At 29.6% G+C, this 24,636-nt stretch overlaps 1 protein-coding gene across 3 annotated transcripts in view; it reads right to left on the minus strand.

The window, feature by feature from the left end:
- LOC107439695 (H(+)/Cl(-) exchange transporter 5) overlaps positions 1-24,636 on the minus strand; it is a 59,416-nt gene that overhangs the window by 10,018 nt on the left and 24,762 nt on the right. For all 3 annotated transcript variants that reach the window (XM_043045190.2, XM_071177054.1, XM_043045189.2), the window contains 6 exons: positions 23,231-23,355; positions 21,462-21,603; positions 14,781-14,866; positions 3,819-3,940; positions 3,031-3,145; positions 2,837-2,935 (listed from right to left, as the gene is read on the minus strand). In XM_043045190.2, the coding sequence (XP_042901124.1) occupies positions 2,837-2,935; positions 3,031-3,145; positions 3,819-3,940; positions 14,781-14,866; positions 21,462-21,603; positions 23,231-23,355 (689 nt within the window). The remainder of the gene's footprint in view (positions 1-2,836; positions 2,936-3,030; positions 3,146-3,818; positions 3,941-14,780; positions 14,867-21,461; positions 21,604-23,230; positions 23,356-24,636) is intronic.

A 24,636-nucleotide genomic window follows, 5' to 3' on the forward strand; every position in this document is an offset into this window, starting at 1 on the left:
GAAATACGTACATAATTTAAGATAATATTTACCATGGAATACAATAATATTCAAGAACTTCAACTTTTGACCGCTGTCCTGTGTAAACTATTGTTGCCAAGTTTTTCAGACTAGGGCGAATCCTAACATTTTAAAGGATAAAAACTCGAACCCGTCGAAGAGAAGGTATGAAGAAAAATTACATTTTTGGGTCAGATTTTTAAACTTGTAAGAGTACCCGTTCTTATGAATTGGTATTTCAGATTATCCTCTCGAACTACCAAGATTGCATCTTAGTAAGGGAAAGTTCTATCATTAGATCAAAAGTTATTCATGTGTTCCGCCGATATATTTAAATTCCCCTACATTTAGAAATCAATCTCTTCCCGAATATAACTCAAGTTAATTTTCAATATATGATTGGGAAATATAGTTTATGTAGGCTGTACTATTATATTGGATAGTGACAATTTAACTTTTATGACGTTATATCGTAAAAGAAATTTTATTGATAACTAGATATTTTGTCTACTGAAAGCTATTATCAATGTGGTGTGTTTTGTAGTACACCATTTTAATTTTTCGTAAGACTCATTGAATTTCAATTTCCGTAAATTCTCCTTTCTCGAGGGCATTTTGATTTAAAACTTTTGAGCAGTCAAAACTTTCTGCAAAGTTGTCGCAGGATAAAAAGAAAACTTTTTGTTTTCAAAATGTTTATTTTGAAATGAACTTTCTAACTATGCATCCTCTTTCTTAGTTGGAATTTCAAAGTTGAAGGACTCTCTAGCCCAAGGCAAGGATTTTTTTTAACCCTATGAAATCCCTGTGAATTAAATTAACATTGGTTTACGTGGTTTTCTGGTTAGCTGTATGCGAAAAAAAATCAGTTACTCAAACTTGGTGACTATTTGTTTTAAACTGCTTTGTTCTTATTGGCTTTATCGTTTCGTTTGAAAAAAAAGTTTTTTATTATTATTTAAATGGAGAAAAATACAAGCTGTACTTTTAGAACTTTAATATTTATTTTTAGAACATTTCTCAAAAATGTCTCAACATTCGGAGTCCTTCAACTAGAAAAAAAAATGCTATCAAAATCTAAAAATCAATTACTGGAATCAATTAGAGTAAATGCGGGTTTGAATTATAGTAAATTCATATGATGAAAATGAAAGTTATTTGAATTTTCCACGAAACAACTTTCCATTTTTCACATCAAATAAACTTATTGGGGATTTAAATCAAAACAATATTTAAATTGACTAGGATAATAATTCGTTAATGTCTGATGTTTTCTACCTCACTTCGATATTAATTCGTTTTTTTCAACGCTTAATCATCCAAACGTTATGACCCTATTTTTGACTAGTTTTCTTAGAGTATAAAAGTTATTGATTACGAAGCCCCTATACACGAAGAGAATTATTATGTTTCAATGTCTACTAATTAAAATTCATTTTAAGATTTATTAATTTTAGCTAGATACTTTAAATCAATGTTTCTCAACCCAATTTACACCATAGACCGGTAAAACTTTTGAGTGTTTTGTCGAGGACTGGTAAGGTACTATTGGCATAAGTTTTACTTATACGAAATTGTGGCACATGAAATATTTTTTGATTTTATTTTTTATCATTAATTAACATACTCTCCACAATGAAGAATAAACTTTTCTAAATATAAATAAAATTTATATGAATTCTAATACAAGTATAAATTTTTCTATTCTAATAACAATATAGCGATACCAAAACCATGTGTAGGTATCAATATAATGCAAGTAAATATGAAACAAATAAAAAGGAAATAATAGACATTCAAAATCTAAATAACTGAATTTAATGTAATTGCTGTTGTTATTTGCTGCTGACTAACATGTCAATTTCAGGTGTCAAACCTAGTTCCAAGAACACGTACAGTAGGGGCAAAATGAAATCGATTTCAATGTTTTATTTCATAACCAAATTCACACTCATAACCAAAATTATAGTTTTACGTTAATAAGTTGAAGAAAAAGGCAATAAAATCTTAACAGTAGCTTATGGAGTTAAAATCACGTGCTCTAACAAAATATCGTATTAATGTCTAATCTGATATACATCTAAGCAACTACCGAAGCAAAAAAAAAATCGGATTTATGTTTATTTTTTCTTATTCTTTAGTAATAAGTAGGGAAAAAGTGGTCTTTGTTCGATATTAAATAACAAAAAGGTAACAGTGTTTGTTGACCTGTTAATAGAGCTTGCAACTCGGTTCGTGGACAAGGGTTGAGAAACAATTCTTGAAATATTTTTTATTTCATCGTGATCGTGAAAATAATATCTAACAGAACAGTAATTCCCAAAAGAAATCCTTGGATTCCGCAGAAGATTCATTAATGCATTGAGAGAAATTTTTTTTTTTATAATTTTTAAAATCTGAAATTAAATTATTATCCTTCACATTTGTATAACTATTCTTAATGTTTTTAACAGATCTTTTACGAAAATTATAATTCAGCGTACTTTGTTCATTTTCAGCTTATGCATACACTGAAAACAAATTCAAAATTGGACTAGATATTGTTCGAAACCTGTGAATTTAAGTGTCTGACATTAAACCTAATTTAAGACTATTATTGATAAAACGATAAAAATAATTCATTCTTCATATTAAATATTTTAAGACTAACCAGCAATCTTTCTTTGCTTAGTAGATTCTCAGCTGCTTTAATATACTTTATTTATAAAGTCGGTGTTCAGCCAAAAATTTCTCAATCATTTAGGGTTCCGTATCGAAACAAAAATTGGGAAATGCTGCTCAAAAACCGTGACTGTAATTTACAAATTCAAAGGAATGAGTTAATAATTGTTTTTACCACATTCCTCGAACAAGATCAACAGCTTTCGTAGATTCTTTAAAAGATTTCTTGTTATCCAAAAATGGGTAGTGGTTGAACTGTATATGAGCATCATATCTAATGAATTGTGATAAGAAATATTCATTAACGAGCATTAAACAATCAAAAGTATAAATTCCTTTTGTGATTTAGACAAACATAGAAAAAGATACATCCCTTCCTTGTCCATTGCGTCTCCAACCCATTTGCTCACAACAACAGTGGCCATAACTGGAACAATATAATCGACACTTCCGGTCAACTCAAACATGATAACGACCAAAGATACTAGAAAAGATTTTCAAGTAAATATATATAAATTATAAAAAATGTATTTGCTTTTTATATGTTAACTAGTTGTAAATGCATATGTTATAGGTCAAATCTGAATTTTGGCATTCTATACAAAATGAAAGTATAAAATTTATGCTAAAGGAAATTTTTTGAAATAAAATTAAATTTCATCAAAAACAACGTTTTAAGTACACCTTCATCAGTAAGATAAAAATTTTATCCAACTGATGAAAGCGTAGCATTGTAATATCCAAACTCGTATAGGTCAAAACGAAATACCTGACACAATTGTTACGCCTTCATCAACGGGATAAAACTTTCATCTTACTGATGAAGGCGCAGCATTGTGATAATGGTGAGCAATCGCAATAGATAAGTTACAAATACGCAAATCACAAATGAATGGCAATTTTTTATTTAAAACATATACGAGTCTTGGTGTCACAATGGTACACTTTTATCAATAGGATAAAATTCCTATCCAACTGATGAAGGTGTACCATTGTGACATCAAAACTCGTACAGTTCTACTATTTGTGATTTTAAAACGTTGTTTTTGATGCAATTTAAACTTTAAAAATTTAACACATTGCCTAAGCAATGTATACAGGACCAAATGGTAAATCGGCAATCACCGGTTTTTACATTTTTAATTTAAATAATGTACCTGTCATTCTCGTTACACCTGCCAAGCAAGATGCAGCTCCAATCATTGCGTATAAACTAGGTGCCATGCAATTTTCATTTGAAGCACATGCAGTATGGAATGGCCACACATGCTTATACCTCCTGTATAAATAAAATCAAGATTTCAAAAAGCTATGTATCTCAGTAAACAATATTTAAAATGAAAAAGAAAACAAAAAGTCTGAACCATTACGGAAGAATGAATTATTGATAAATTATTAGATAAAATAAAGTATTTAAACTCTACATTTGTATAAAGTGTGTTAAAAAGAAAATAATTTTTTTCGGCTGACTTAAAAAAAAAAGAAGCGTAGAATGCCATCCACTATGAAAGACATGGGAGGAAATTTTGGTGATTATTAAAAATAATACTAAACTGTTTATATATGCTGTTGTTTGTTGGACTTGTCATTCAGCACAGACCTTTAGTTTAAACATAAGCACTGTAGCCATTTGGTCAGTGATCGAAACTTTATTGACTATAAACTTTTCGGGTGATAAATTCTATTTTTAGCAGTGAAAAAAAATAAGTTTTAAAAATAAAAACGCGATTGAAACATGTCGTCATTCTTTTCAGAGTTCCTTATCAAGTTTGAGTACAATAGCTAGTTACAGAGGGGACAAAATTTTGATTCACGGTAGATTGTGTTTGGTGATAAATTCTGCTTGAAGCGGTTAGGAAACATTGCAATTTATATTGCTGTGAAGATACAGAGCTCAAGATGAGATTTCAGTGCTATTTAGTCAAAAAATGGTTAGAACTCGCGTTTAAGATTAATTCTATTTGGAAATAAAAAGGTGATACATTGTGAGTGATCAGGAAACGATTGCTACAACGAGCATTGTCATTCGGAACGAAGCTACAGGGAAGATTTTAGTGCTATAGCTAATTGGAAAGCAGTCGAAATTTCAGTCGCAAGATTCCACCCTCAAAGACGCAAGAGTGAGTTACTAAAAAGTAATAATAAACGATCATATTAATAAAAATACATAATAATAAAAAAATAATGGTAAAAGAAACACGTGTAAGCTTGTTTCATGACACCGACAGCAAAAACATTGTCAGATCCATAAGAACAGAAAAAAAATATCTTATATGAAAAAAAAACTATAAACAAAAAAAAAATTCAAAGCAATCATTTTAATACAGTAAGACAATTAATTTATTAAACAAATATTTAGAAGACACAGTTTTTATGAATAAATTCAGACTCTTTAACAAGTGGATGTGTAAGACAGACCTTTCATCAAATAAATTAGATCACAAATTGCACTATATTTTAAACAGCTCAAATAAAAGTACTAACATTATTTCAAAAGTTGTTTTTCCTTTTATTTATATCCATAATTACGCGATAAATCCTTTCTCATATTTTATTTAAATAATTATTAATTATCCTATTTTAATTTTATCAGAATACGAAGTATTAATTTGTAAGATTTTTGATAATTGCAGTTTTCTCCATTTGGTATTTTATACATAGCTCTTTTTTTAGTTCTTTTATCAATGCAAAGTTAATGTTTGAAATTTATTTTGGTCATTACGATAGTAATATCCTAATAATTTGTGCCAAGATTATTTTTTCCCTTTTGCTTAATGACGTTAAATTATCCCTAATTGATAGCAGGAAATGTAATTTGCATTTATTAGGTTTTTTGTTTTTCTGCCAATGAAGAATATGAAAAAGTTAATAATCAATTTTTTTTATGATATATATCTGCAGCTAGTAAAGAAGTAAGCTATTGCTTCAAATAATACGCTAAATAAGTTTCCTTTTATAAGATTGTTATTTCCCCGGACTAAATATTGTCGCAAATCATGATTTACAAAACTTGACTTTAAGAGTATTCAAACTAAATTGGAGAATATAGAAAGAATTAAAATTTCGATATTATTGTAAAAGTACATAAATATAACTTTTTATATACCGATTAATTCGTTTAAAAACTATTGCTGAAAACTGATACTAGACCGTCGAACATTTCGTAGAATACGGAGATAAGGTTGTTATTAAGTTTTTTTCTTACTTTTTTTAAAGAAAGAATTGATGAAGATATGCTAAATGGATTAAACAAAGCCCGTAGCACTTACGCTAGTCTCTATAAATTCTGGAGAAACAAAAACATAACAAATTCAACAAAAATTAGAATTTTCAATACTTGTGTTAAATTTGTCTTACTATACATATCTGAGACATGGCACTGCAATAAAAATAACGTGAAAAGATTTAAAGTATTTATTAACAACTGCTTAAGAAGAATACTGCGTATAAAGTGGTTTCATAAAATTTGCAATACAGAAATTCTTAGAAAAGCAAAACAGAAACCGATTGATATGAAAATAAAAAAAAACCGTAAATGGTAGTGGATTGATCATGCTCAACGTTATCCTGAAAAATTTAGAGCAAAACAAGTTTTCGATTGGAACCCTAAGGCAATAGAAAGAGAGGAAGACCTAAAAATACTTGGCGCAGAACGATTTTAAACGAATTGAAAACATGAAAGACATGGAGAAGGGTCACAAATAAAGTGTGATGGAAAATGATCCAGCATGGAAATGATAGAAGTCCCTATGCTCCAATTCGGAGTAAAGAAGAATAGGGTATAAAAATAACAGTATGCAGAACAAAATAGTGTCGCAAATCATGATTTACAAAATTAGACTTAAAGAATATTCAAATTTAATTGGAGAATGTAATAAGAATTAAAATTTCGATATTATTTTAAAAGTATATAAATATAACTTTTTATAATTCAATTCATTTTTTTAAAAATCATCGCTAAAAAACCAAACACTTTACAAAATAAGAAGATAATATTATATTTCGTTATTATGTTTTTTTTAATAGTTTTGCACATTTAAATAAGATTTTTTCTTTGTAAAGATACTTAATAATTTAAGCAGGGAAAGTTTTTGAAGTACTTTGTGCAGGAAAAGTTTTTAAGATTTTCATTGCTTGATGATTTTTTATAAGTATGAAGAGGCTTCGCCACCTGCTCGTCAAAACTCCCATTAAAATTTCTATTTTTTCCCCTAAAATTCAATACTTAAAAAAAGACCATTCTGTTCATAAAATATTTAATTATTATAACTTTATGTAAGACCATATAGTTAAGTTAAAGTGATACTCGTATTGTTGTTGTTTCTAGTGTCACTGGCCAGTAAGCCTACTTGGTGAAACCAAGCGAATTTATGGCAGCGGGTGAGTTTCTTGTTTTTAAGAGGCAATTATGGATTAGTTCCAAGATCATCTATGGCCAAGAATACGACTTCAGCCACACAAACGTCTCTGCCCGTTTATAGGGCAGACTCATTCATACATTCATTCATTCTTCGTAATTATGACCCGCAACAGAGAGCGAGCAATCTCCAATTCAGTATTCCCAGAGGTATGATTTGTTATGGGAACATGAAGGATTTTGTGAACAGATTGTTTTAACGTGCACTAGTCACCATTTACTACACAGCTCGCCCCTAAACTCTCCTATTTTTGATTCTCAAAATATAGCTGCAATCTGGGAAATATAGTTCCGATATCTCGAGAATAATTGAGCACAATTATAAAACTTCTTTATCTATAATGATAGATCAATACAAAAAATAAATTTTAGTAAATATTTATTATTTTTTTATTCTTTACTTAAAAATAGTCTTAAGAATTTTGAATCAAAAGGTATACAAATTTTTACACCATTTTAAAGTACATAGTTTTACATGGCAAAATACAAATTTTGAGTAAAATCGGTTGAATAGTTCGCGAGAAATTGAACCTTAAATATACGATTTCTTGAAATTCCATTTCTCAGGAGCTATTCGAGCGAATTACTCAAAGTTTTTATTTTGCCATATAAATTTACATACTTTAAAATGATGTAAAAAATTGCATACCTTTCAATTGAAATTGTTTTAGATTATTAAATAAAATAATAAAAAGTAATAAAGATTTATTATAACTTAATTTTTGCATGTCATTATCATTGGATAAACGAACTTATAATGGAGTTCAAAAATTTTTCAATTCTTAAAAAATTCTCTAAATATGGCAAAAACAGTAAAAATGAAAATGCTCAGCATAAAGGGGTCGAAACTTTAGATGGCTCTTCTGACCAAACTATAGGGTACATATTTATTTACATATTTTGGAGGATGAGAAGTTTAAATCCGTCGAAAAAAGGTATGTTTAGTCANAATAGTTTTGCACATTTAAATAAGATTTTTTCCTTGTAAAGATACTTAATAATTTAAGAAAATTTAATTATAAATTACCTAAATTATAAATCCCCTAAAATTAAATACTTGAAAAAAGACCATTCTGTTCATAAAATATGTAATTATCATAATTTTATGTAAGACCATTTAGTTAAGTTAAAGCGTTACTCGTATTGTTGTTGTTTCTAGTGTCACTGGCCAGTAAGCCTACTTGGTGAAACCAAGCGAATTTATGGCAGCGGGTGAGTTTCTTGTTTTTAAGAGGTGCCATCATCTATGGCCAAGAATACGACTTCAGCCACACACACATCTCTGCCCATTTATACGGCAGACTCATTCATACATTCATTCATTCTTCGTAATTATGACCCGCAACAGAGAGCGAGCAATCTCCAATTCAGTATTCCCAGAGGTATGATTTGTTATGGGAACATGAAGGATTTTGTGAACAGATAGTTTTAACGTGCACTAGTCACCATTTACTACACAGATAGTATTCAGTAGGAGGGGGTTGGATTCACGACCTCTTGGACATGGGCCCAACACCCTACCAACCAAGGTTTCCTCGCCCCTAAGCTCTCCTATTTTTGATTCTCAAAATATAGCTGCAATCCAGGAAATATGGTTCCGATATCTTGAGAATAATTGCGAACAATTATAAAATTTATTTATCTAATGATAATTCAATACAAAAAATAAATTTTAGTAAATATTTATTATTTTTTATTACTTTACTTAAAAATAGTCCTAAGAATTTTGAATCATAAGGTATGCAAATTTTTACACCATTTTAGGGTACATAGTTTTACATGGCAAAATACAAAATTTGAGTAAAATCGGTTGAATAGTTCCTGAGAAATTGAACTTTAACTATACGATTTCTTGAAATTCCATTTCTCAGGAGCTATTCGAGCGAATTACTCAAATTTTTTATTTTGCATGTAAATTTACGTACGTTAAAATGATGTAAAGAATTGCATACCTTTCAATTGAAATTGTTTTAGATTATTAAATAAAATAATAAAAAGTAATAAAGATTTATTAAAACTTAATTTTTGCATGTCTTTGGATAAACGAACTTATAATGGAGTTCAAAAATTGTTCAATTCTTTAAAAATTCTCTAAATATGGCGAAAACAGCAAAAATGAAAATGAGCAGCATAAAGGGGTCGAAACTTTGGATGGCTCTTCTGACCAAACTATTTATTTATATATTTTGGAAGATGAGAAGTTTAAATCCGTCGAAAAAAGGTACGTTTAATCATAGAAAGTACGTTTTTGTGACAGATTTGGTAACTTAAAATACCGTCTGCACTAATTAATTAGCATATTTGAGATTAATCAATCCCTTGAACCTTTAAGATTGAGTCCTAGAACGTGATCATTAAATTAAAAGTTATTGAGCGTTGTCCGTTTTTTTTTGACGCGTTGTACATTAGTTAGAAATCTTTTTTTTCATTTATTTTTTAATTCTTTCGATATTAAATTCCATCTCTATATGCTGCTGTATTCAATTATATGCAGTTTTAAGTCATTAGCTGATAATAGTAAGCTCGAAAAAACATAAATAAATTATCTACCAAAGTATCAAACGATTTTTTTTAAAAATAAATTATAATTTAGGAATGCAGGTTTCTAACTAAAATAATTTACTATATTTTAGTTCATTAAGTACAAAAAAAAATTTTTATGCTAAATTAAATGAGATAAATTTAAACTTGATAGCATTAATAGTTTCGAAGGTATAAGGGTTATGTGCAATTCAGAAATAGTATTATTTTATATAAAATGATAAAACCATTTCCACTTTTGATTTATTTTCCTTTTCAATTTGTGGTTTATCTTATACGATAAAGAGAGAAAAATACAGAGGAAACAATACCTCATTTGCCTGTCTAGTAATGTAGGATGGGTAAATAAATGATAGTACAAAATTGAACCTTTTGTACGCAGAACCCTTACGATGTGAAATATTTGATTCGAATTTTATCTTATCCAAATCAGCATGCAAAATTATAACGAAAAATGCATCTTACATGTTCAGATAGCCACTAAATAGCGAAGTAAAAATTGCACGCATATCAAAAATATTACTTTTTAAACAAAAAAAATCACTTGCAATTTTAGAATTATTTGTTCTATTGACTTGTTAATAGTCTCTGTTAATTCAAAGTGAAAAAGTACACGTTGAATAATGCATCACTTGTCTTAAAATCAATACCAAATGCGTAAAAAAAAATACAAACACAAACTTTTACTTTTTTTTACGTAAAATGCTTAAAACTTCCAAACTATTAGTTATCGGGATTGGTCTCATTCGATTCAATGTGGAAAATAAATGCTTTGATAACTGTTATGAAAATAATTATTAATGTCTTTGAAAACTTATAAAATGCATGAGTATCAAGTAACGTTATTGTTGAGAAACGTATGGTAAAAACAAACGCGTAAAAAATGTTCTATAAAAAGTATTAACTTTAAAAGTGAAACCTAAACTCAACTCGGTGTACTTTTATATATATTTTGCGTTGTATTAATGTTTTGCCTGTCGACGAATCTGCATTTCGTTTGTCCACTGCGGCAAACACTAACAAAGCCCCTCACTTGATGGTCTAGAGAAAATGCTGTTCACCCTTTTCAAATCACCCCTCATTTCCGTCAAAAATGGAGGAAGAGTACAAAGAAGAGTAGGGGAGTTTTTAGGTATCCCTTATAAAAACATAAAAGCTTTTTATGAAAAAAAGTAGGCATTAATTTTTCAGAAGAAAAGTTCTAGCTTTATTAAACTCTTAAAAATTAACAAAATCGCTTTCTTTTATTTCAATTTGAAGAAGGCAACGTATCAAAATGTTGGAATTGCAAGAAGCTTAAAAAGAATCTATTTTTTTTTTTACAGAACGAAATTTTCGAGGTTGCCATTCATTTTGAATTGTTTTTTTTTTTTTTTTAATGGCGGGCACTTGGAGCTATTGTCCATTGGCCACAGAAAGTGCCAGAACTGCTAATTCTCTTTTCGTTACCCAGTGGGCACCTGAGGCAAAGCCACGGCGGTGGAACAGCGTCGCCCACGTCACACTACCACAACCCGTTTATAGGGCGGGTCACATTCACACACAAAGGAGAAAGGACATAGAACACAGATAGAGAGAAAGAAACATCCATGCCTTGCCCGGGATTCGAACCCAGAACCTTTCTGATGCAAGGACAGTTCCCTGCCCCCTACACAGACTGGTCGGCCATTCTGAATTGTGGCTTGTTAGAATGAAGTTAAATGGCCATACATGTTTTGTCTGTGGTTCGATTTCGGTGCATTGAATTTTAAGTTTGAAAGAAAATAGTGGGCGAAAAATGGTTGACAGAAAAAGTTAAAAATAAACATGTAACTGTAAATGGGTAAGGTGTCTTGAAATTTAAATGTAAAAGCGTGTTACTGATCGATTTAAATGAAATATCTTTTAAGTGAATTAAATAAGTAATTATGCCAAATGTTGGATTCACGAAAAAAAAAGATTCTTCCAATTAAAGCTACGAGATTCTTCTAAAAAGATATTAGTAAGAAAGTGACAGGTTAAGATGATTGATATCCATCAAATGTCTCATAACTAGGTACTTTTTTCTTTTCTTTTCTTCACGTTTTTATTCTCCTTTTCTTTGTAATGCTCCAGTAAGAAGGTGAGTTGATGAGGACTTTATTAGTTTTGAAGACAAAATGAATAATATTCTACTTTAATTATGCTAATGAGTTGAACAGATTAAAGATATTATAAATATGTTCGACGTTATTAGTTTTTGTGTAAATTATTCAAAAATGTAATTTAATTAGTTAATATACAACCCTCATACTTATCGTCAAACTAATGCTATTTTGATTTTAAAAAATATATACAACATTAGTAAAATTATGTAAATTGCAAGGGGTAAAGAGAATATAAATAAGAGTCAGAGCTGGCTCATGACCAATAAGACGAAAATTAAAGAGGAAAAAAAAGTAACGAAAAAAAGTATTAAAGAGGAAAAACTATCACAAGATTTTATAGTTAAAATATGAAATTATATTTGATGGTTTTTAACGATTCCGTTCTAGAGGAAACTACACTGAATATGTTATAATTTAATTTAAAACTTTAATAGATATGATTTATTCTTATAGACATTATACCATATTTCATTTTATTTATAAATTCATACGCGAAAATCAATACTGATTTTTTTAAAAATAGTCTTCCACCATTTGTTTCCATCGTCCTAACATTTTTGCATTTTTTCGTGTTATTGCCATTTTAAATTGTATATAAGTTTTATCCTATTAATGATTTTATTAAATTTTTAACATTTTAGCTGTCTAACAAAATTTTACTGTGTTTTAACTTTGACACGATTATATTGCATTATTACCGTTGATTGTTTCTATATCATTTTATCAATGTCTAATGTATTTCATGAAAAGTAGGTAAGTATGCACTTTATTTTTTGACATGTATACACATATTGTTTGACACAGTATGTCCTCATTTGGATCTTGTGCCATTAAACTTTCATTCAATCAATCAATCCTTTGTTTGTTTTGTCCCGCAGTGGACTGATCGCTTAGACCCCACGTTTTCCAGTAGAACACCAAAGTAAAGCAATACTGGCTGTGGTCAGTATGCTGTTAGGAGATCACTTTGATAAGTTTGCGAAGGGACCAAGGGTGGGCGTGACCGATAAACTATTCTACCGTAAAGGGCTTGACTCAACACGCCGATCGTCCGGCTACCGAGGAGGGGATGCCATCCTTTCCGCAGAGGTTCCAAATTGTGATGGCCGGATCATCCATGGGCTGTTTCCCAGACCCTCGCAAAGAGCCCATTGTGCAACTCTAGCTCTACGTAAATAAAACTACAACTGCCTTTATTTATTTTAAAACAAAAGCCACTTAGAAATGACTTTTCTTAAGAATGCAAAATTAAATACAAATAGTTTTGATTTCAAGTATTTTCAAACATAAACCCTCCTGGGAATACTCTCCTATATAAAAAAAAAATGGTATATAATTTTCATACAGTTGTGAAAAAGAATTAATTTTCAATTGCATTTTAGTATCCACGTAGCACTCTGGAATTTTTCGCATCAAGACATGTTTATTCAAATTATTAATTTTTGTAATAATTGTGAGTGTTTTTAATTCTTAACTTAGCAACTAGTTTTTAAAATAGCGCGCAAGTCTAATGAAAGGTTAAGGAAAATATTTATTTAAGGTATTCTAACCTTAGTAAAATGTTAAAAACTCTTCAAATCTATTACGAGAAGAAAACTCATTAACCACAATTTTAATTAATCCCTTCAGTGAATAATAACCCTCGAGAAGTATTGTTTAAGTTCACTTGACAGTTTTCATCACTTCGCAGTCTTCTCAAAAGTTTGCGTCCTTTAATCGACCTTTTCTTCGCTTTATTGAATTAAAAGCACCTATCTTGAAACTAATTGATTTTTTTTAAATGTATATTTTGATTATGGTGAAAAAAATACTTAAAGCAGATTGTTTTCTTATAACATTTTTTAATGTAAATATTGGAATTAAAAACCATGTACAATACCGGTTAAAGAAAAGCATGAAGTTAATATTTTTTGAAAATATTTTATTCCTGTGTTGTAAAAGTAAAACTGTCGTATTTAATTGAAGTTTCCACCCTTAATGAGTGAAGTTTAGAAACTCTTAAATAATTTTAAATTCCATAATTGTTGAGGTGGGGAGTGTAATGATCTCTTCTCATATATTGTTATTTATAATATTTTTTAAAGTAGAAATTGGATTAAAAAATCAAATACAGTACCGATTAAAATAGAATCAAGTTAACTTTTTTTGAAAATATTTTATTCCAGTGTTGCAGAAACAAAACTGTTTTAAACTTCTTTATCGTGTTTAATTAAAACTTCCACATTTAATTCATGAAGTTCAGAAAATTTAAAAAAAATTTAAATTCCATAATTGTCGGGGTGTTGAGTGTAATGATGAATCACTTTCCTGGTTGCATTGCTTTCTTTGAACTCATATTCAATGAACCATAATGGATTGTAAAAAGACATCTTGGATTGTGTATTTGTGGATTAAATTATCTCATTTTTCGCTCAGAATACTTATTCCGAAAAAACTGGTTCGCATCACGTGAATAATTTTGAGTAGCCACAAGGCAATTTCGAGAGCTGTGGCGTCATTTTGTGGAAAGAAAATGTAACGAACCGATTCAAAGTTTGCCCAACTTGAGAAATTACGAAATAAGACGCGATCTTAATTCTCCGAATTTTTCTTTATTCCATTTCTTGCAGATGCCAATCTATTATGAATGACAACGGGCTTGTCATCAACCATTAATATCGAATTACCCACGTTACGAATTCAGCGGTTTTACTGATTTCATAGACTTCAAACAAATTTCAACTTGTTATTTTTTTTCTTCGTTTTGAATTAAATAGTGAATTTGTTTCAATTAAGTTTTTGTTGTTTGAATTATTATTAGTTAATACTTGTACTTGAAGATTCACATTATATGACACATTTAGTTTTAAAAAAAGTTTGAATTTTGACTGAGTTAAAGCTAAGAAATATAAATTTGATTCTTTTTTTGCCATTTTTGTACTAATATTTGTTTGATATTTACTATCAAACAAATGAAGAATTGTTTGATAGTAAATGTTGAATGAAGAAATAATGAAGAAGTAAAAATGTGAATGAAGAAATTGTTTACTACTTACATTGCCAGTTCCTGCATACCGATGCCAACAATTCTGCCAGCAATGGCACCCATTGAAAGACTTGGAATGAAAAGACCAGTTGGAAGCTGTAAATGAACAGTTTTTTGATTTTTTTTAGGTTGTGGTACATTTAATTAAAATGTTAGGGGAAACAAAATTATGAAATTAACTATTAAAAATAAACGCTATATTTTTCTTTTAAGTATGTTATATGCTTACAACTGTAAGATCACATATCCTCAAAGGGAAATTAGAAAATGCATCGTTCAATTAACCTGATTTCTTTCAGGAAGTTTGCTATAAGCTCAGAGTGGTGAATCAGAAAATAGTCCTCTCAAAGATTTATTTTTGAAAGCTAAAGATGTTCCTCTGGTTTAAAAAACCGGCTAATATAAGCAATAGAGCAGCAGACTAATAAGCAGACTAATAAGCAATAGAACAAAAGTCAATATGTATAACACACTAATCCTAGCAGTTGTCCCTTATGGTGCGAAATCTGGGATTGAGTAAACATATTCAAAACAGGCTACTAGTGCTTGAAAGAAAAACACTAGACGAAATTTTCGCTACTCTCCGAGAAAATAATGCCATGAGAATTATCTACAATGATGGCATTTATAATCGATATAGGCAACCAGATATAGCAAAAGTCATCGAATCAAACTGAATAATGTAACTTGGTTACTTATTACGATTAGAAGATTACAGCCCCACTAAAGCATTCAATGATCCAAGTGGCTCTAGTACTCAGATGGCTCGATAACATTTTATTTTATTTTATTACTGTGACGTTGAACGACCGACCCAAATTTCGGGTTTACGACTACTTATAACTAGCTTAACTCTGCCCCGACACTCCGAAAGTTCGAAGTGCGCGCAACTGTTCAATCACATAAGCAAACATCTTAGAAATTTTCAAATTAGAGTTTTAACAAATAGGTAGAATATTAAATATGAAATCCAGAAAATAGCGTTACTTATATCAATCAGAAGAGATATTGATGTCGCATCTTCAGTAGGGATGCAAAGTTAATGAAAGGAAACAATTTCACATGGTTAAATATAAGATGTTTGTAACTCAGAATATAATTACAGCTGGCACAACAGTTCTTAAGGTATCAGGTTCCAGGAATTTAAAAAAAAGACATATATACATATATATGGGCAATTCCATGAAAAAGGGGAAAAGCATTGGAAAATTCAAATAAGAATAATGTTATCATTTTGGATGTTTTCTGAATTAGAAAGGTTTGAAGTTTGATAATTTATAATTATTTTTTTTGAGAATTTAGTTTTTTAGTGTTGGTAACCCATTGAACATTGGCATTTACTTGTTCTGATTTGGGTGAAGAACATGGTCAGTTTTTGAAAATCAGTAAGTTAACATTATTTTAATTTCAAAATGTTCCAAAGAATAAATATTGTTTATTACACTTAATAGAAATATTGTGCAGTGTTAAAATAAGTTTTTGTTGTTAAATTCACTTAATTATATAAATTTCAACTAAACATTAATGCATGTAAAGTAAGTTACCAAAAACTAGAAAAAAATTTTGTGTGTAAAAAAGAACAAGTGATGCAAGAGTAAGAATAATATTTTTTCTTCCTTAGAGGCTAATACTAAATAAGCAGCGATAGTTTTTTTTTCCAAATATTACTTATTTATTGTTTTGAGCCCCATTCAATATGTGTAACGTAAGTTACTGACATGCATGCAATGTAAGTTACCAATGTGAAATGAGTTTATTCCTCTTGAAAATTGGCATACAAACTAAATAAGATGTATCCAGTTACATTACCAAAGTTTAAATAAATTATCACTGCCTTAAGATATTAATTTCAATGAAACTCTTTGCTTTAAGTTATTAATTTGGGTGTTGGCATTCATATGTTTTCAAAGTTGAACGAAATCTTTCGACAGGCACCGGGAGTTAAGGATGTAGTTATAATTAGAGATGCTAATGGTAGCAAAAAGAAAGTACAAGCACGGCATCTTCATCATTCAGTTCGAGAAATGCACCAAATGTTTATGGAAGAAAATCCAGAATGCAAAATTGGAAAAACTAAATTCTTTGAGCTCCGTCCAAAGCATGTCTTGCTTAGTAGCAAACTTCCAGGCAATGTTTGTGTTTGTAAGCATCATGAAAAGTTCGGATTGACTAAGGAAGCCTTCAGCAAAATTTATAATGTTCCATCTTACGAAATTCTTTAGAAATTTATTTTATGTTTAGAAAAAACAGCTGAGTGCGAGTCTCTAGAACAGATGAGTGGAGTGTCTAGTCTATTCTCAAAATCTCCACAGATTAAAAACATTAAGCAGATCCACCATTTAAGAGTACAAGAAGGCATACCAGAAGAGTTTTTTTTAGTGAAAGATGTTGAAAAAGAAAATGATGAATCCAAGATAAATGCTGGGGGTTGATATATGGTTAGATAGGAGGACATGTTATATCCTGGTGTGGTAATGTCTGTTGCAGAGCAAGAATTTAAAGTCAATGTAATGGCTGCTGTGGGAATCTATTGTAAATGGCCAGAAAAAAGAGATGAAATATTCTACCAGAAAGAAAGCATGGTGAAAAGAATTGAGCCCCCTGTACTAGTTAATAACAGAGGACTTAATAAGTTTGCAGTTATGTGTGAATCAAAAGTATCTGAATTTACTTCATGTACACTTTTTCTCCCTTGCACTATACTGTTTAAATAACTTAATTTGCATTTGTACATTATTTGATAAAAGTTTGATACAAAGGGAATTTCGTAACGTAAGTTACTGTAACGTAAGTTACCCACTTAAAAAATTATATTTAATTTAACTTTTGAAATAAAATCTTAAATCTAGGCATAAGAAATATTTAAACATGTCAGAAAAATGATACATATAATCTTAATCATGAAACTTTTGTATAAGAACAGAATTTTGCCTTCAAGTATATTGCAAATTTATGCCATTCCTTTTTCGGTAACGTAAGTTACCACACTAATTTTAGGCTTTTACACTGTTTAAATTGAAAAATAATAATTATTTTAATTAGATTCCTTTTGATTTTGATTGTAATTTTAAGAAATGACTTAATTTTAATATGTGTATTCATATTATTTGTTTGCTTCTAAGTTCTCAATGCAATAAAGTTTATGTGAATGTAACGTAAGTTACCGTGGAATAGCCCATATATATATATTATATACTCTAGGAACACAAGTGGTTAAAAATTAAATGAGGAATCACATAAAGGCCGAGATTGACAAAAGGCATGAAATTAAAAGGCAAAAAACAGTTTAGGAGAAAATTCAAGTAGAAATCAAACCATTGCAGGTAAATCAATAAGAGGTTTAGAGTATATCTTTCTTATAAATAGGCAGCAAGAGGCCACCAGGAGTCAGGAAGGTGCCTTGTTACTAAACAATAGAGGTGCCTTGTTACTAAACTCTTAATATTTACGACTACTTACGTTCAACTCCGTAGCCTTGTAATTTTGAACAAAATCCAGAAGACTGGAGAACTCCTGGATCAAGTATTGGGAAAAATTTGCCTTCGTGATGGACTTTTTGATTGAACTAATCCATAATTGCGTTACATAGAGAGAAAAACCACGAAAACCACCCACGGTTAGCCTGACGTCAAAGAACCCATGATCAGTCTACCACTGAGGATTTTTACGTCAGCAATGTGGTTGATGCGAGTCGGGTGCGGAATTCGTATCGACCAGCCATCACTGGGATTTGAACACGGTTCACCTTATTGGAGGGAGAACACTCTATTTCCTGAGACAACCATGGCTCTGTTTTCATAACATTTTATTTTATAAAATTTGCTGAAGAGCCGATCCAATTTTGGGTATATGTCTTCTAATGCTAAACTCCGTGGTCAAGTATTGGGTGAAATTCGCCTTTGTAGAGAATAGGCTTGATGGCATTGAAAAATTTCTAAAAACATTGCAAATTGCAAAATTGCATTTTTTCCAATTAGTTAATTGGAAAAAAAAACCAGATATCTAACAGACTTCGTTAGAAGAAATTTATTGGGATGGCCCTGACCCTTTCTGGCTTATAGTGCTGAGAAGAAGAAGAAACTAAATTCAGTCACACATTTGTAATTCTTCACACATTTCCTAGTTAACCTTAAGGCGTGTAAACAGAATAATACGTCATGCATAGCGAAATGCCGGCAACATTGTATAATAACGTTATATCAATTGTTAGAATAACCGATATTGCAAAGAACGTGTAAATAAGTTTTCGTGTTCTAAACGATGATATAGTAAACGTGCATGGTTTTATGCTAAGAAATGAATATTAAATTTTATTTTTGATAAATATTTCCAGTAAAGAAAATTGAAGCTTTTAATTATCTCTACAAGTTCAAATTGTTTATCTACATGCCATTACTTGTAGGGGGAAAATCTAAGCACTTAAATGAAAATTCAAAAAATAGGATATAAACAACCTCGAATGGCCAAAAGAACTGTGCTGACAAACGCTTCTCTGCTTATAACTAAGGAATATCGAATTCTACCTAATATTTGTTCAGTATGATTATCTTATTTAAGGACACAAAAAAGTTCTTTCCGTTGCATACTTAAATCAAAAACTCGGTGATAAAAGATATCGTTTTCTTTTTTTTTTTTTTGACATATTGTTTGAAATGAATACAAAATCTCATTTTTACGAGCATTTCCAGTCAGCAAAGAAAGTGAAGATTTTAAATTTCTTTACAAATTCAAATTCTTTATTTAAATGTCATTACATGTACGTGAAAAACTAAAATAAAACTTCTAAAATTATGGCATCAGCAGATTCGAATGGCAAAGCACTTGAATTTTAAGTAGCAAGAACACATCGTAGGGGAATAAATTGTTCTTTGTAGCTGAATAGGGAACTAATCAGAATGAAAGTTAAATTCTATTTGAAAAGGAAGAGCAATGACGAGAATAATAGAACTTTCCTCCAACTTTCAGGAAAGAGTTTAAGGAACAGGATTAAAACTTTTTGGCTATTCAGAATAAAATACAAGCCTCATAGTACACATTTAAATTTCTGATGTTTATATTCTTATCCATTATGAGAAATATATTTGTAGAATAAGTAACTTTTTGATGAATATATTGAATACATTTACTAAATATATGTGACTGTAATGATTAAGTATTTTTTATCAGAGCTCGAGAAATCTCAATACTTTTTGCATGAAATATTTTCCAATCCAGCGTCGTTTAACGACCCGCTTACTTGAATAAATAATAATAATAATAATAATAAAAGCAAATTTTAAAAGAAATTAAAGCTTTCATTATAGTCACGACCTTTACAGGCAAGAGAAAAATTTCAAAAAAGAAAATAATTCTTAAAAGCTGCTGCATTGTAAAATAGCTGTCGGGGATGTTATTCTTAAAAATATGAGATCGAAACTTTTAAACGTCGAAATATCTCTTTTTTTCAACATTAAATAAAAAATATGAATGCTTAATCTTCAAAATAAAAATTGGACAACCTGAATAACTTTTGATCTCATGATCGAATTTTAACGTACTAAAACTCAATCTTAATGGTTGAAGGAACTAATTTCAGTATTTTAGGTTAGAAAATCAGATACAAAAACATTCTTCCGGATTTGCATTTGTGAGCCATAATAACGGCCTCAAAGCCTCTTACAATTTTTTTTAATAAAAGAAAAATTTAAAAAACTTGTTTAACGTAAAACACGAAGCAAACACGTGCAAAGTAGCATAATATCTCTAACATTAGGGCGGGCATTTTTAAAATTTTTATAATCCTTTGGATTGCTGGATTCAATTGAAACTAGTTAAATATTAACCACGGAGTGATATTTGCTTGAACAGAATCACATGCGTCAAAAAACATTTACAGATAACTTTAAAAAAGAACATATTTGTTCGAAAAACCGCTAAGTGAAGATGCAATATATCACTAGCATAACGGGGGACATTCTTGGAATTTATAAACATTTTAAGCAATGCGAAATTCATTTGAAACTATTATCATTAAAAAAAAAAACTATCGTCAATTTGTTTAAAAACAAGAAATATTTAGAGAAACTGTTAAAAACATAATTTGTTTCGTCTAAAATACCACGAGTTTTTAGAACGTCGCCAACAAAAGCTTATAGACACTGCAATTTTTTTGAACTTTTTCTTCATCGCGGAATTCATTTGACCCTCAAGATATGGAGAATAGCAGCAATTTGAAAAATATGGTTCCGATTGCTTACGCAGGAAACAATCGTGTTTAAATGTTTGAATCCCTTTTTACATATATTTCATAATTTGCGAGTTTTGCCATCTTGTATCAAAACTATTCAATTGAATCTTTTCAAATTTTAGATTTTGTCATTTAAAATTTGTATACCTTATAAATCAAATTGTTTTCGACCATTCTAATATTAAATGTCAAAAAAATAAGCAATTTTAAAGCATAATTCTTTTTTATCTTGGGTAAACAAATTTTATAATGTGAGCAAAAACTGCTTCATTTATTTCATTAGTTCCGGAGACAAGGAGAGAGAAATAAGCGAAAAAAGGAAATTCATATTAAAGGGACCAAATTTTCAACCGCTCCAAACACAGATATTTTAAAACTTAAATTATTTCTAAAAATAGATAAGCCTATAAAGGATAATATAGCTCTATAAAATTTTGAATACATATGAAATTTTATTAAACTTACTTTTATTCCGAATGTAAAAATCGTTAGAATAAATTTGCAAAAAAGTGCAAGAAGCAAGAGATACAAGGATTTATAAATTCCTGGACCTGCTCCGATTATTTCCATATGTTTCTCAAATGAGGTTACATTTCTTTCATAGTCACTGAAAAAGAACAAAACATTTTGTAAAATATTATTTGAATTTTAACGAAATATTACGTTACACATTTTTCCAAAATCATACCAAAAAAAAAACCCGTATAAAATTACCATGATTTTTAAAAAAATTCAACGCTGGATGTTTGAGATTTATTAATGCTAATTTTAGTTTTCTTAGAGTAGTATAATGAAATTAAATATTTTTTTGAACAAAGAATATATAACACTCTTGCATATTCTTATTACACATTACATATTCTTTGATTAGAAGTCGGGTTATAAATAACTATATTTTGCAAGTTAAAGTGCAATGATGAAATTAATACAGTCATTCATATGTTTATTACAATAACAACTGAATTTATCATTTGATCGTGATAATTCTTTCTTCTTTAGACCCAGCGTCCAATATACTTTGGTACCATTTTATTTCTCAAAAAATAATATTTTCAGATCATTAATATTATTAATACTTACTTATTTTTTATACCTTTATGAATACTTTTTTTATACTTTTAGAATTGTAATTTCAATTATCCTACATGTGGAGCAACTAATAATAGACTTGAAAATTTTTTATTTAACTAACACGAAAAGAAAATGAGAAAAATTGAAATCAAACATTTGGAGACGATTCAGTTTTTCTAAACTTTTATTGAAATTAATCCTCTAAAGGTACGAAAATATAGCAAATTTTTAAAACACCGTTGCTTATCCTTTTGGATGGATGACTGCGTTACATTGTCTGGTGAATGGAAGTTTTCTTGAGGGTGAACCTATTTTAACTGAAAATCCTGAAAGATTTTCACCTTTAAAGAATGTTTCCGTGCTCTCTGACTTTTCTTTAGTCCAAAATGTTCCATTGAATTCAGGTGAGGTGATTGACTCAACCAGTTCAAAGTTTTAACCTTCTTAACTGTAAATCAAGTTGCTACGATTTTAGAACCGTGCTTAGTATCATCACCCTGATGATAATATCTATCCACGAGGTATATTTTTACGAACTTAAAGTAGCATGTGAACTTCTATGGGCCACTGCCAGGCTTTCACCTTGTTTGTTTCTCCTATGTCTATTTTTTCCAAGCATGTGTAGCTGATGTGGCATTGTATAGCGTGCGGGATGAAATTTCTCTATACGAAAATTCAACTTCTCGAATACCGATGATATGGCCTAGTGCAAACTCCGTCAGCTGTTCATACGGCGTTTCGATATTTTCCTACTAATATATATATATATAGTATATAAGTTGATAGTAGTATATAAAAAAATTGTTTTAAATGCCACGTTAAATCATTTTTTCATATTTATAGTATTAGTTTACAGCAGAACTTTCTTTATACAGCGTGTTTTATTTATATAAAAGGAGATGCGTATGGAAGCATTTGAGCCGAGGTTTTTAATTGAACAAAAAGTATGTATTATTATTTATAGACAAGGTTTTCCAACAGTGCAGTGTTGTTCCCGTATTTCAGGATAGAAATTATGTTTACATTCACCAAATTAAGCTGGTAAAGAAGAGCTCCGATTTTTGAATTAAAAATAACAATTCAATTAAAGGAGAATATTTCTAAAAAAGTCTCTTACAAAAAAGTTTTTTATTCTTTAAGAATAATCATTAAAAAAGTCTTACCAAAGCTGCGATTCATCATGAATTCTGCACTGACTGAAAAGTACTTTGATGAGATCGCTCGCATTCATTCGAGTGAAATCATTAGGAAAACTGATTAATGATGTGAAAAGAGTGATTCCCAACACCTGATAAATAGAGTTTTCTATAAAAATACAGTTTTTAGAGTAGATGTTCAAAAAGGATAAGCCACATTTTCAAAATGATCAAGAGAGCGTTTATGATGAAAAAAATGTACATAATAAAGCGTTTAGTACTGCCATCTAAAGGAAATATTGGGTACTTGCAAAACACTTTTCTGGACATAATGCTAAGTTACAGTTTTCTTATTTTGACTGCTCATTACCGTAACTATGATTTAAGTTATCATCAAGATATATTTTAAAATATCAAGCAGTATTAGAAAATTTAATTTTTCTTTAAAACGCGGATTATTTTACAAAAGATGGGCTCAGTTTGAGTTATTCAATTTGAGAGGAAAGTCAGTCAATTCGTAGTGTACTTGAAGTGTGTTTATGTTCATCTTATGTTTTATGTTCATCTTATGTTCATCGCGTTGACTAGATAATTTGAAATTTAATCTGAATTTCAATATAAGTAGGGTTTCCACTTCATAAATGGCATAGCGGTTTAAGAGTTCAACTTACGTTGTGGAAAACTTTCTTTCATTCCATTTCCTTTACTCAGATTTTTTTAGTACTTTTTGAAAATAAATATTTATAATTTAAATAGAAATTATTATATTTTATTTATTAATTTTTTTATTTATTGGACATTAGTTGAGATTTAAATTACAGTAATAAATAATTCAATATTTTAATAAAATGATACTGGTTAATTTAATATTTATTAATAGCGCTTTATTAAAATATTAATTATTTATTAGAAAATTTTGTTCACATATTTTTTGTTTTATAAACACTAATCAGAATGTTATTTGTCTTAAAAATATTGAAAGCGAAAATATATATTTAAAATTTTGCTTAATTAACAAATTAATGATTGTATGCATGAACAATGTTTTTGAAGTTGATAAGTTGAAAAACATCTTTAACTAATATTTAAAAAGATTTTTCTTTCTTCTAAAAGTTTAGAGGTTTTATCAATCGTTAACCCTAAATGCCTGGGCATCAAGCAAGTGTGTTACAACGTTGGCCATTGCACTATCGATAAAAGGTCAAATTAAGTGTCACATAAACTGTGCTTAAATATTCAAGTCAGTTTTTCTCAGAGTTGGCAGATGAATGTAGTTAACTTAAAGTGGTCAGAATGCTTACGGACAATAATCCCCAGTAGGTTCAAATTTGGCGGTATTATGCTTTTAGCAGTTAGGGAACCATTCGAGCTTATTTCATCATCCAGAACAGCATCCCATTCAATTGCTATTGCTAGTTTTAAAGTGGTCCTTA

The sequence above is a fragment of the Parasteatoda tepidariorum genome, chromosome 2, assembly GCF_043381705.1.
Source record: "Parasteatoda tepidariorum isolate YZ-2023 chromosome 2, CAS_Ptep_4.0, whole genome shotgun sequence".
Taxonomy (NCBI): domain Eukaryota; kingdom Metazoa; phylum Arthropoda; class Arachnida; order Araneae; family Theridiidae; genus Parasteatoda; species Parasteatoda tepidariorum.